The sequence below is a fragment of the Tachysurus fulvidraco genome, chromosome 15, assembly GCF_022655615.1.
Source record: "Tachysurus fulvidraco isolate hzauxx_2018 chromosome 15, HZAU_PFXX_2.0, whole genome shotgun sequence".
Lineage (NCBI taxonomy): Eukaryota > Metazoa > Chordata > Actinopteri > Siluriformes > Bagridae > Tachysurus > Tachysurus fulvidraco.
The window spans coordinates 18,155,900-18,169,670 of NC_062532.1; the positions used below are offsets into that span (position 1 = coordinate 18,155,900).

Consider the following 13,771-nt stretch of genomic DNA (forward strand, 5'->3'; position numbering starts at 1 on the left):
CCTTTCTTTGACAAGTTTACAAATAAAGATGACATGTTTACAAAAGATTGAAAACATCAATGAAACACACTTTGAGTTGGATAGTAAACAAAGTCAGTTATTCTCTTTGCCCAATGGCAGGCTAAATAATAAGTTTGCCATACCTTAAACTGTCTCTTTCACCTTTTTCTCTGGCTGCTTTCAGTTTAGGCAGCAATTCCCTTCTCCTTTGCTGCACCACGTCTGAAAAGTCTTCATTGATGTAAATATTTGTGCCCTTTAATTTCTTCGCAGAAAAAAGGATGCGCTGGCGATCTTTAAATCTCAGAAACTTAACAACAATTTTCCTCTGCTTTCTATCTTCCTGGAACTGACCCATCCGATGTGCTCGCTCAATCTCAATTTTTGTACCATCGAGACCCAAATTCTCAGATACTGTAGCACTTGTTGAATCTTGATTTCTAGACCACTTGCAGTTTCTCCTTTTTCTTTTAATTTAACTCTTCAAACTGTACGATATGATTATAGTACAGTTTGTTGTGCTATAATGTAAACAAAACATATATTCAAACAAACATAATTCCACACAGCAAGTGCACACATACACACACACACACACACACACACACACACACACACACACACACACACACACACAGACAGAAACAAACACAGAAGCACACACACACACAAACAAACAAACACAGAAGCACACACACACACACACACACACACACACAATACATGATCTTTAAAAATTCACACACAATGAGACATTACCATCAGTATTAGGAATCAGTTGAGTGAGCTAAGGGATAAAAGGCTAAATTTGAAAATAAATTACATCAGTAATAATTGAGTAATATCCTCAAAATACACCCATGTTTGCATATATATTTTATATTGTTGTAAATCCCCTAGGTAACTGTCATTTTACATTTACAGCATTTGGCAGACGCCCTTATCCAGAGCGACGTACTTACTCACTCATTTTCTACCACTTTATCCGAACTACCTCGGGTCACGGGGAGCCTGTGCCTATCTCAGGCGTCATCGGGCATCAAGGCAGGATACACCCTGGACGGAGTGCCAACCCATCACAGGGCACACACACACACACACACACACACACACACACACACACACACACACACACACACACACCGGACAATTTTCCAGAGATGCCAATCAACCTACCATGCATGTCTTTGGACCGGGGGAGGAAACCAGAGTATCCGAAGGAAACCCCCGAGGCACGGGGAGAACATGCAAACTCCGCACACACAAGGCGGAGGCGGGAATCGAACCCCGACCCTGGAGGTGTGAGGCAAACGTGCTACCCACTAAGCCAACATGCCCCCCTCAGAGCGACGTACATAAGTGCTTAAATCTCTAACATTGTTAGAGACATTTTAACAGTGTTCTTTAATCATCCGGCAGGGGATAGGGACTGTTAGATCTGCAAATGATTAAACTCTGCTTATTGGCAAAAAGTGATGAGAGAGTTATTATGTCATATTACTTTTCATTTATAAAAGGGTATTCTTATAAACCAGACATTATCTCAAATAATTATTTAAAGGGTTATAAAGCATTTGATCTTTTGGCCTTGCATTCATAATCTGTATTGTACATTATCTCTTTATCTGGGTTTAGGACTGCTTGTTATGCTTTGCATGAACACTTCATTGCAACAGGGACAGAAATAGCCAGAATGGATCATTTTGTCTCCTACAGCACTTTTTAGGTTCCCCTGATATTACAAAACTGGTTTAATTTCTAAACACGTACAATACATGAGGTGGAAAACATAAGAAGAAACTAGACTGTACTGGAAAATGAAGGTGAGCACTGACCTCTGCTGCTCAAATCAACCACTATACTGTCATTTCTGTGCTAAACACTAAGCATCAAATAATCCTAAACTGAACTTTCATGGGACTTGCAGTACAAACATCAGCTTCTCTTGGTTGTTGTTTAAAATCTAGAACTGATTTACACATCAGATTATGGAACTTCCCAGATCTGCACATTTCACTATTTTTTTTTTATTGTCTTCCCCCCACATACTGTGTTATCACCAGTATTATTTAGTGGCACAAATGTCCAAAATATTGACGACACTGTAACTGAAGAACATGAATTTGAGAATAGAATTATATTTTATTTATTTAGTCTTACCAAAAAAAATTTATTCAGGATCGTGCTTTAAAGAATCAGCTAATGAATAGTACATGAAAGAGAAGACAACTTTTCCCACGTAATATACAATTTTAATGACAATAAAAAAATAATAGTATATATACAAACAAATATGTACACTATAAATCTTTGTAGCTCCAGGCTCAAAACTTGAAAGAGTATTAAATCTAATGTGGATCATACTAGCTAGGATTAACACACACAAACATTTTACAACTAATATCATACATTTTACTTATCCTTTCACATCATAAAGACAGCATAAATATTTGTATTGCCAGTTAGAATTAGCTCAAAGTTAGGTTCATTTTAACAATGTCACCCAAAAATGTTTCAGTGAATAGCTTATATTTTAGTCAGATGTCCACTTATTAAGACCGCATTAGTTTTTAATCAACTTCTTCAATAGTCGGTTGATGGAAGTTTGATCCTGAAGCGGCTCGTGCCTGATCTCCACAGCTTCCAGTTGGCATTCCTCCCTGGTACAGCTTAGTGATGATGGGGTTGCAGACTTTCTCCAGTTCCTTTAGCTCATGTTCGTATTCCTCTTTTTCAGCCAGTTGGTTGTTCTCCAGCCAGGAAATGGCCTTGTTACACCTCTCAATTACTTTCTTCTTGTCCTCTTCACTGATTTTGCCTTTCATGCTTTCATCTTCCACACTGTTCTTCATGTTAAAGGCGTACGACTCCAGGGAGTTCTTAGCCGCGATCTTCTCTCTCTGAAGGTCGTCCTCCGCTTTGTACGCATCTGCTTCCTGCACCATCCTTTCAATCTCCTCCTTGCTTAGCCTGCCTTTGTCATTAGTGATGGTGATCTTGTTCTCTTTGCCTGTGCTTTTGTCCATGGCAGACACGTTCAGAATGCCGTTGGCATCTACGTCGAAGGTGACTTCAATCTGAGGAACTCCACGTGGAGCAGGCGGGATGCCCGTCAGATCAAACTTCCCCAGTAGGTTGTTGTCTTTGGTCATTGCTCTCTCACCTTCATACACCTGGATCAGAACCCCAGGCTGGTTGTCTGCATACGTGCTGAAGATTTGCGTCTGCTTGGTGGGGATGGTGGTGTTGCGTTTGATGAGCGGGGTCATGACTCCTCCCGCTGTCTCGATGCCCAGGGACAGCGGAGCCACATCCAACAGCAGCAAGTCCTGGACGTTTCCAGAGGTGTCGCCCATAAGGATGGCAGCCTGAACCGCCGCACCGTAAGCTACGGCCTCGTCTGGGTTGATGCTTTTGTTCAGTTCCCGTCCGTTAAAGAAGTCCTGCAGAAGTTTTTGGATCTTGGGGATTCTTGTAGAACCTCCAACCAGGACAATTTCATGGATCTGGGATTTGTCCATCTTGGCATCTCGCAGGGCTTTCTCCACTGGCTCTAGCGTACCTCTGAACAGGTCCGAACACAACTCTTCAAAGCGTGCTCTGGTGATGGAAGTATAGAAGTCAGTGCCCTCATACAGAGAGTCGATTTCAATGCTGGCTTGAGAGCTGGAGGATAGGGTTCTCTTGGCTCTCTCACAGGCTGTACGCAGCCTCCTCAGGGCTCGCTTGTTTTGGCTCATATCCTTCTTGTGCTTCCTCTTGAATTCCTCCACAAAGTGGTTCACCAGGCGGTTGTCAAAGTCCTCTCCGCCCAGGTGAGTGTCTCCCGCGGTGGCTTTCACTTCAAAGATGCCGTCATCGATGGTAAGGATGGACACGTCGAACGTACCACCTCCCAGGTCAAAGATCAGGACGTTGCGCTCCGCTTTCTTGCCTTTGTCTAGGCCGTAGGCGATCGCCGCGGCCGTGGGCTCGTTGATGATCCTCAGGACGTTCAGTCCGGCGATCACTCCAGCATCCTTAGTGGCTTGTCTCTGAGAGTCATTGAAGTAGGCAGGAACAGTAATAACAGCATTTGTTACTTTCTGTCCAAGATAGGCCTCTGCGATTTCCTTCATTTTCACCAGGACCATGGAGGAGATCTCTTCAGGGTTAAAGGATTTCTCCTCCCCTTTGTATTCGACCTGAACCTTCGGCTTGCCTCCTTCACTGGTAACACGGAAAGGCCAATGCTTCATGTCGGACTGTACGACAGGATCGTCGAACTTCCTGCCGATCAGCCTCTTGGCATCAAACACCGTGTTGTTGGGGTTCATGGCCACTTGGTTTTTAGCAGCATCTCCAATGAGCCTCTCTGTGTCTGTGAAGGCCACGTAGCTGGGTGTTGTTCTGTTTCCCTGGTCATTAGCAATGATCTCCACTTTTCCATGCTGAAACACCCCCACACAGGAGTAAGTGGTGCCCAGGTCAATCCCAATAGCAATTCCTTTGGATGAAGACATCTTGCTTGTTTTGTCAGATATCTAAAAGCGTCACAAAAACAAACACAACGGCAGGAGTTAGGTCAAGCTGAATATGTCAAGTTGTCAGTTTGAACACACGATCAATTTAAACCAATAAAACAGTTAACTAAAAATGTATTCCATTTATTATTCTACTGGTAACAAAAATACATAATAGATTGCTTTGTATTTCTAAGGTTATAATAAGGTCTCACAATACATTTTAATATTATTCTCCTGTCCAGTTACACCATAACAATATGAGTCCTTAGAAGAGATTATAAATCCTGTCATATAACTACAGTCAATATGGACATGAATAATTCTACTTACAGTTATTAGTCTCCTGAAGTATATGAAGATTATATGTTAACTCGTATTAAATCTGCGGCTTTGCTCCTCTTCGTCGCTGTAGATGTCACTACTCGTAGACGGCTGTTTGTTACACAAACCTTCATTCTCTCTTTTATACTTTCCAGCAGACACAGTCATTCTCTTCTCGCGCTTTCTAGACACTTCTCAAAAGCTCGTACCAATCCGACCAATCATACGTTATCCTGCCGTCTAAAACCCGCCCACCTATGATTCAGGAACATACCAATATGCCCAGAACAGAGGAGGGACTTCCAGACTCTTCGGGAACAATCTTTTCTCTCATTTCTAACTACTGAACACGAACACACTGCTCTCATTTTTAGATATAATCCAGCAAAAGGTCTTTTTCTAAATTGTCAAACTAGTAAACAAAGTTTACTACAAAGAATAGAAATAAACTGGTGTTGCCTCGAATCTCAGAAACTGTGTAAGTTAATAATTACTTTGTTAAAGTTTACCTGAGTTTGACATTAAATGGTATTTGCTGTTTTTTTTGTACAGTTAAATTCATTCATTCATTCATTCATTCATTCATTCATTCATTCATTCATTTATCTGTCATGACATTTGTCAAAGTTAAGACCACAGCCACTGGTCTTAATAATAGTTCAAGCATGCAATTAACACGGCTATTAATTGTTTATTAAAAACAATTTAATTTTAAGCACTTTATTCATTTCATGTTAGTTAAATGATCAAAAATGCTTTATGTCAAATTAGTATAATAAGCCAATTCAGTTTAGAAGTTACTTGAATAAAGGATTCTTAAGTTAGTGCTGTTATCATTATCTACTAAATCATACAGAAAATGTAAAGATTTTGTTACATCTCGTGGTTAATATTTGGTGTTTTAAAGTAAAGAAAACGATGGCAGTCTTCAGAACACACCTTACACAGGTCTCTGTAACAGCTAAAGTCATCAAAACACAAACAGAGCATTCACATTATTTAGTACATTCTAAAGTGTGGAAAAGTGTCAGAGATATACTTCAGTCTGTTTTTTCCCTCCAATTTCTCTATTCTACAGGAGTATGATTATAGTACAGTTTGTTGTGCTATAATGTAAACAAAACCTATATTCAAACAAACATAATTCCACACAGCAAGTGCACACACACACACACACACACACACACACAAACAAAAACAAACACAAAGACACAAACACACAGAAACAAACACAGAAGCACACACACACACAGACACACACAACACACACACACACACACCACACACACACACACACACACACACACAAACAAACACAGAGAGAAACACACACACACACACACACCACACACACACACACACACATTTATGATCTTTAAAAATCCACACACAACGAGACATTACCATCAGTATTAGGAATCAGTTGAGTGAGCTAAGGGATAAAAGGCTAAATTTGAAAATAAATTAAATCACTAATAATTGAGTAATATCCTCAAAATACACCAATGTTTGCATATATATTTTATATTATTGTAAATCCCCTAGGTAACTGTCATTTTACATTTACAGCATTTGGCAGACGCCCTTATCCAGAGCGACATACATAAGTGCTTAAATCTCTAACATTGTTAGAGACATTTTAAGTGTTCTTTAACCAACCTGCAGGGGATATGGGAGTGTTAGATCTGCAAATGATTAAACTCTGCTTATTGGCAAAAAGTGATGAGAGAGTTATGATGTCATATTACTTCTCATTTATAAAAAGGTATTCTTATAAACCAGACATTATCTCAAATAATTATTTAAAGGGTTATAAAGCATTTGATCTTTTGGCCTTGCATTCATAATCTGTATTGTACATTATCTCTTTATCTGGGTTTAGGACTGCTTGTTATGCTTTGCATGAACACTTCATTGAAACAGAGACAGAAATAGCCAGAATGGGTCATTTTGTCTCCTACAGCAAAATATTCAGTACTAATTTGTTCAAATTAACCCATTTGATAATCAAATTTAATTGCTTTTGAAGGTTCATACTTAGATCGGTTATTGAAGGAGATGCACAAAATAAACTTGCATCATCTGCATACAGTACAACTTCTGCATTTCTAACAACATGGGGCAAATCATGGCCTGGTCTATAGGCATGCTGTGAACCTGTTAGCAATTCATTTAATGTAAAGTATTCTAGCATTTGATTAAAAAGTAACCTTTCAAATATTTTGCTTAATACAGGAAGAATATGAATTGGTCTGCAATTAGAAGGAGTAAACCCTGCCTTTTCATCTTTAAGTAAAGGCACAATTTTAGACTGTTTCCATAGCATAGGAAACACTCCGCTGAGAACTGAATTATTAAAAATGTGACATATTGGTTTGCACAAAATATTTGCAACAATTTTAAAAATTTTGCCATCAAGATGATCATTACCAGGTGTTTTCTCATCAGATAAGGAGAGAAGCAACTTCTTAACGTTGTTAAAGTTTTCCCTCTCATAATAAATCTAACATTGTCACAAGGAGATTCAATATCTTGCATTGTCATACATGATCTTAATTGCTCTACTTTGCATATAAAAAAAATCATTCAAATGATTGGCAATATCACAAGGTTTACCAATAATGTCACCATCGTTGGTCTCCATGTACATATTCAAATTATTTGACTTTTTACACATCAATTCCTTTAATACTTTCCACAATTGTTTGCTATCATTCCTAGAATTGGAGATTTTTTGTCCATAATATGCTTTCTTTTTTATGTTATTTAATTTTGTAGCTTTGTTTCTCAACTTGCGATAATGTACTCTGTCTACATCACATTTTGATTTGAAGGCCATATCTTTGGCATTGTCCCTTTGCTTCATAAGGGCCATTAGCTCTTCATCTAACCATGGAGCACTGTTGATTTTTATAGATCTTTTCCGGAGAGGTGCATATTTATCAACTATTTTACTAAAAGTGTCCATAAAAATGTTAAGAGAAGCATTTACATCCCTCTCCTGAAGAACTGCAGACCAATTTGAGTTATTGACCTCATCAACAAACAATCTAGGATTAAAGTTTTTATATGATCTACGATACATGATCCTTCCACCAGATTTAGGAATTTTCATCATTATTGAAATTGCTATCAGGTTATGATCACTGCATCCTACCCCCCACAGAAACAGCTTGTGAACATAAATCAGGAACATTAGTAAAAATATGATCTATGCATGTTGATTTAGATGTATTATCCATAGCAATTCTTGTGGGTTGTGTCACCACTTGTTTGAGATTACATACAGTAGCCATTGTAAACAACCTTTTGTGCAATGAGCACTTTTTTGAAAACCAATCAATATTAAAATCCCCAAGCAGAAAGATATCCTTATTTTGATCTGAAACCATGTCCATATTTTCACATATTTTTTGTACATACTCTACATTTGAGTTTGGAGGTCTATAACAGCAACCAACCAAAAATGGCTTATTGAATGGAAGATTAATCTGTAACCATATTATTTCAATATCTTTGCACATTAAATCTGATTTAATTGTAGCAACAATATTCTCCTTTATATAAAACGCAACTCCCCCACCATTTTGATTTCTATCTCTTCTATATAATTTGTACTTATAAACAGTAAGCTGTGAGTTCCCAAAACTGTCGTCTAGATGTGTTTCAGATAAAGCTAAAACATGAATATGTTCTGTTGAACAGATTCTTGCGATTTCATGAATCTTGTTTCTAAGACTGCATATGTTTAAATGAGCTAAAAGTAATCCTTTCTTTGACAAGTTTACAAATAAAGATGACATGTTTACAAAAGATTGAAAACATCAATGAAACACACTTTGAGTTGGATAGTAAACAAAGTCAGTTATTCTCTTTGCCCAATGGCAGGCTAAATAATAAGTTTGCCATACCTTAAACTGTCTCTTTCACCTTTTTCTCTGGCTGCTTTCAGTTTAGGCAGCAATTCCCTTCTCCTTTGCTGCACCACGTCTGAAAAGTCTTCATTGATGTAAATATTTGTGCCCTTTAATTTCTTCGCAGAAAAAAGGATGCGCTGGCGATCTTTAAATCTCAGAAACTTAACAACAATTTTCCTCTGCTTTCTATCTTCCTGGAACTGACCCATCCGATGTGCTCGCTCAATCTCAATTTTTGTACCATCGAGACCCAAATTCTCAGATACTGTAGCACTTGTTGAATCTTGATTTCTAGACCACTTGCAGTTTCTCCTTTTTCTTTTAATTTAACTCTTCAAACTGTACGATATGATTATAGTACAGTTTGTTGTGCTATAATGTAAACAAAACATATATTCAAACAAACATAATTCCACACAGCAAGTGCACACATACACACACACACACACACACACACACACACACACACACACACACACACACACACAGAAACAAACACAGAAGCACACACACACACAAACAAACAAACACAGAAGCACACACACACACACACACACACACACAATTTATGATCTTTAAAAATCCACACACAACGAGACATTACCATCAGTATTAGGAATCAGTTGAGTGAGCTAAGGGATAAAAGGCTAAATTTGAAAATAAATTACATCAGTAATAATTGAGTAATATCCTCAAAATACACCCATGTTTGCATATATATTTTATATTGTTGTAAATCCCCTAGGTAACTGTCATTTTACATTTACAGCATTTGGCAGACGCCCTTATCCAGAGCGACGTACTTACTCACTCATTTTCTACCACTTTATCCGAACTACCTCGGGTCACGGGGAGCCTGTGCCTATCTCAGGCGTCATCGGGCATCAAGGCAGGATACACCCTGGACGGAGTGCCAACCCATCAGAGGGCACACACACACACACACACACACACACACACACACACACACACACACACACACACACACACACACACACACACACACACACACCGGACAATTTTCCAGAGATGCCAATCAACCTACCATGCATGTCTTTGGACCGGGGGAGGAAACCAGAGTATCCGAAGGAAACCCCTGAGGCACGGGGAGAACATGCAAACTCCGCACACACAAGGCGGAGGCGGGAATCGAACCCCGACCCTGGAGGTGTGAGGCAAACGTGCTACCCACTAAGCCAACATGCCCCCCTCAGAGCGACGTACATAAGTGCTTAAATCTCTAACATTGTTAGAGACATTTTAACAGTGTTCTTTAACCATCCGGCAGGGGATAGGGACTGTTAGATCTGCAAATGATTAAACTCTGCTTATTGGCAAAAAGTGATGAGAGAGTTATTATGTCATATTACTTTTCATTTATAAAAGGGTATTCTTATAAACCAGACATTATCTCAAATAATTATTTAAAGGGTTATAAAGCATTTGATCTTTTGGCCTTGCATTCATAATCTGTATTGTACATTATCTCTTTATCTGGGTTTAGGACTGCTTGTTATGCTTTGCATGAACACTTCATTGCAACAGGGACAGAAATAGCCAGAATGGATCATTTTGTCTCCTACAGCACTTTTTAGGTTCCCCTGATATTACAAAACTGGTTTAATTTCTAAACACGTACAATACATGAGGTGGAAAACATAAGAAGAAACTAGACTGTACTGGAAAATGAAGGTGAGCACTGACCTCTGCTGTTCAAATCAACCACTATACTGTCATTTCTGTGCTAAACACTAAGCATCAAATAATCCTAAACTGAACTTTCATGGGACTTGCAGTACAAACATCAGCTTCTCTTGGTTGTTGTTTAAAATCTAGAACTGATTTACACATCAGATTATGGAACTTCCCAGATCTGCACATTTCACTATTTTTTTTTTATTGTCTTCCCCCCACATACTGTGTTATCACCAGTATTATTTAGTGGCACAAATGTCCAAAATATTGACGACACTGTAACTGAAGAACATGAATTTGAGAATAGAATTATATTTTATTTATTTAGTCTTACCAAAAAAAATTTATTCAGGATCGTGCTTTAAAGAATCAGCTAATGAATAGTACATGAAAGAGAAGACAACTTTTCCCACGTAATATACAATTTTAATGACAATAAAAAAATAATAGTATATATACAAACAAATATGTACACTATAAATCTTTGTAGCTCCAGGCTCAAAACTTGAAAGAGTATTAAATCTAATGTGGATCATACTAGCTAGGATTAACACACACAAACATTTTACAACTAATATCATACATTTTACTTATCCTTTCACATCATAAAGACAGCATAAATATTTGTATTGCCAGTTAGAATTAGCTCAAAGTTAGGTTCATTTTAACAATGTCACCCAAAAATGTTTCAGTGAATAGCTTATATTTTAGTCAGATGTCCACTTATTAAGACCGCATTAGTTTTTAATCAACTTCTTCAATAGTCGGTTCATGGAAGTTTGATCCTGAAGCGGCTCGTGCCTGATCTCCACAGCTTCCAGTTGGCATTCCTCCCTGGTACAGCTTAGTGATGATGGGGTTGCAGACTTTCTCCAGTTCCTTTAGCTCATGTTCGTATTCCTCTTTTTCAGCCAGTTGGTTGTTCTCCAGCCAGGAAATGGCCTTGTTACACCTCTCAATTACTTTCTTCTTGTCCTCTTCACTGATTTTGCCTTTCATGCTTTCATCTTCCACACTGTTCTTCATGTTAAAGGCGTACGACTCCAGGGAGTTCTTAGCCGCGATCTTCTCTCTCTGAAGGTCGTCCTCCGCTTTGTACGCATCTGCTTCCTGCACCATCCTTTCAATCTCCTCCTTGCTTAGCCTGCCTTTGTCATTAGTGATGGTGATCTTGTTCTCTTTGCCTGTGCTTTTGTCCATGGCAGACACGTTCAGAATGCCGTTGGCATCTACGTCGAAGGTGACTTCAATCTGAGGAACTCCACGTGGAGCAGGCGGGATGCCCGTCAGATCAAACTTCCCCAGTAGGTTGTTGTCTTTGGTCATTGCTCTCTCACCTTCATACACCTGGATCAGAACCCCAGGCTGGTTGTCTGCATACGTGCTGAAGATTTGCGTCTGCTTGGTGGGGATGGTGGTGTTGCGTTTGATGAGCGGGGTCATGACTCCTCCCGCTGTCTCGATGCCCAGGGACAGCGGAGCCACATCCAACAGCAGCAAGTCCTGGACGTTTCCAGAGGTGTCGCCCATAAGGATGGCAGCCTGAACCGCCGCACCGTAAGCTACGGCCTCGTCTGGGTTGATGCTTTTGTTCAGTTCCCGTCCGTTAAAGAAGTCCTGCAGAAGTTTTTGGATCTTGGGGATTCTTGTAGAACCTCCAACCAGGACAATTTCATGGATCTGGGATTTGTCCATCTTGGCATCTCGCAGGGCTTTCTCCACTGGCTCTAGCGTACCTCTGAACAGGTCCGAACACAACTCTTCAAAGCGTGCTCTGGTGATGGAAGTATAGAAGTCAGTGCCCTCATACAGAGAGTCGATTTCAATGCTGGCTTGAGAGCTGGAGGATAGGGTTCTCTTGGCTCTCTCACAGGCTGTACGCAGCCTCCTCAGGGCTCGCTTGTTTTGGCTCATATCCTTCTTGTGCTTCCTCTTGAATTCCTCCACAAAGTGGTTCACCAGGCGGTTGTCAAAGTCCTCTCCGCCCAGGTGAGTGTCTCCCGCGGTGGCTTTCACTTCAAAGATGCCGTCATCGATGAGGAGACAAAATGACCCATTCTGGCTATTTCTGTCTCTGTTTCAATGAAGTGTTCATGCAAAGCATAACAAGCAGTCCTAAACCCAGATAAAGAGATAATGTACAATACAGATTATGAATGCAAGGCCAAAAGATCAAATGCTTTATAACCCTTTAAATAATTATTTGAGATAATGTCTGGTTTATAAGAATACCTTTTTATAAATGAGAAGTAATATGACATCATAACTCTCTCATCACTTTTTGCCAATAAGCAGAGTTTAATCATTTGCAGATCTAACACTCCATATCCCCTGCAGGTTGGTTAAAGAACACTTAAAATGTCTCTAACAATGTTAGAGATTTAAGCACTTATGTATGTCGCTCTGGATAAGGGCGTCTGCCAAATGCTGTAAATGTAAAATGACAGTTACCTAGGGGATTTACAATAATATAAAATATATATGCAAACATTGGTGTATTTTGAGGATATACTCAATTATTAGTGATTTAATTTATTTTCAAATTTAGCCTTTTATCCCTTAGCTCACTCAACTGATTCCTAATACTGATGGTAATGTCTCGTTGTGTGTGGATTTTTAAAGATCATAAATGTGTGTGTCTGTGTGTGTGGTGTGTGTGTGTGTGTGTGTGCTTGTGTGTGTTTTTGTGTGTGTGTGTGTGTGTGTGTGTGTGTGTGTGTGTGTGTGTGTGTGTGTGTGTTTGTGTGAGTGTGTGCTTCTGTGTTTGTTTCTGTGTGTTTGTTTCTGTGTGTTTTGTTTTTGTTTGTGTGTGTGTGTGTGAGTGTGTGTGTGTGCACTTGCTGTGTGGAATTATGTCTCTTTGAATATATGTTTTGTTTACATTATAGCACAACAAACTGTAGTATAATCATACTCCTGTAGAATAGAGAAATTGGAGGGAAAAACAGACTGAAATATATCTCTGACACTGTTCCACACTTTAAAAAGTACAAAATAATGTGAATGCTCTGTTTGTGTTTTGATGACTTTAGCTGTTACAGAGACCTTTGTAAGGTGTGTTCTGAAGACTGCCATCGTTTTCTTTACTTTAAAACACCAAATATTAACCACGAGATGTAACAAAATCTTTACATTTTCTGTATGATTTAGTAGATAATGATAACAGCACTAACTTAAGAATCCTTTATTCAAGTAACTTCTAAACTGAATTGGCTTATTATACTAATTTGACATAAAGCATTTTTGATCATTTAACTAACATGAAATGAATAAAGTGCTTAAAATTAAATTGTTTTTAATAAACAATTAATAGCCGTGTTAATTGCATGCTTG

At 38.9% G+C, this 13,771-nt stretch overlaps 2 protein-coding genes across 2 annotated transcripts; both read right to left on the bottom strand.

Annotated features, from left to right (window-relative positions):
* Positions 1-2,230: 2,230 nt before the first annotated feature.
* On the bottom strand, positions 2,231-4,996 carry LOC113652235 (heat shock 70 kDa protein-like). Its single transcript, XM_047801083.1, has 2 exons — positions 4,836-4,996; positions 2,231-4,523 (listed from the first exon to the last, which is right to left on the bottom strand). The coding sequence occupies exon 2, from the start codon at positions 4,500-4,502 to the stop codon at positions 2,571-2,573; it is 1,932 nt and encodes a 643-aa protein (XP_047657039.1). The 5' UTR covers positions 4,503-4,523; positions 4,836-4,996; the 3' UTR covers positions 2,231-2,570.
* Positions 4,997-10,842: 5,846 nt separating this feature from the next.
* On the bottom strand, positions 10,843-12,477 carry LOC125138829 (heat shock 70 kDa protein-like). The gene has a single exon (XM_047801093.1). It carries the CDS (start codon positions 12,350-12,352, stop codon positions 11,183-11,185), a length of 1,170 nt encoding a protein of 389 aa, XP_047657049.1. The 5' UTR covers positions 12,353-12,477; the 3' UTR covers positions 10,843-11,182.
* Positions 12,478-13,771: the final 1,294 nt, after the last annotated feature.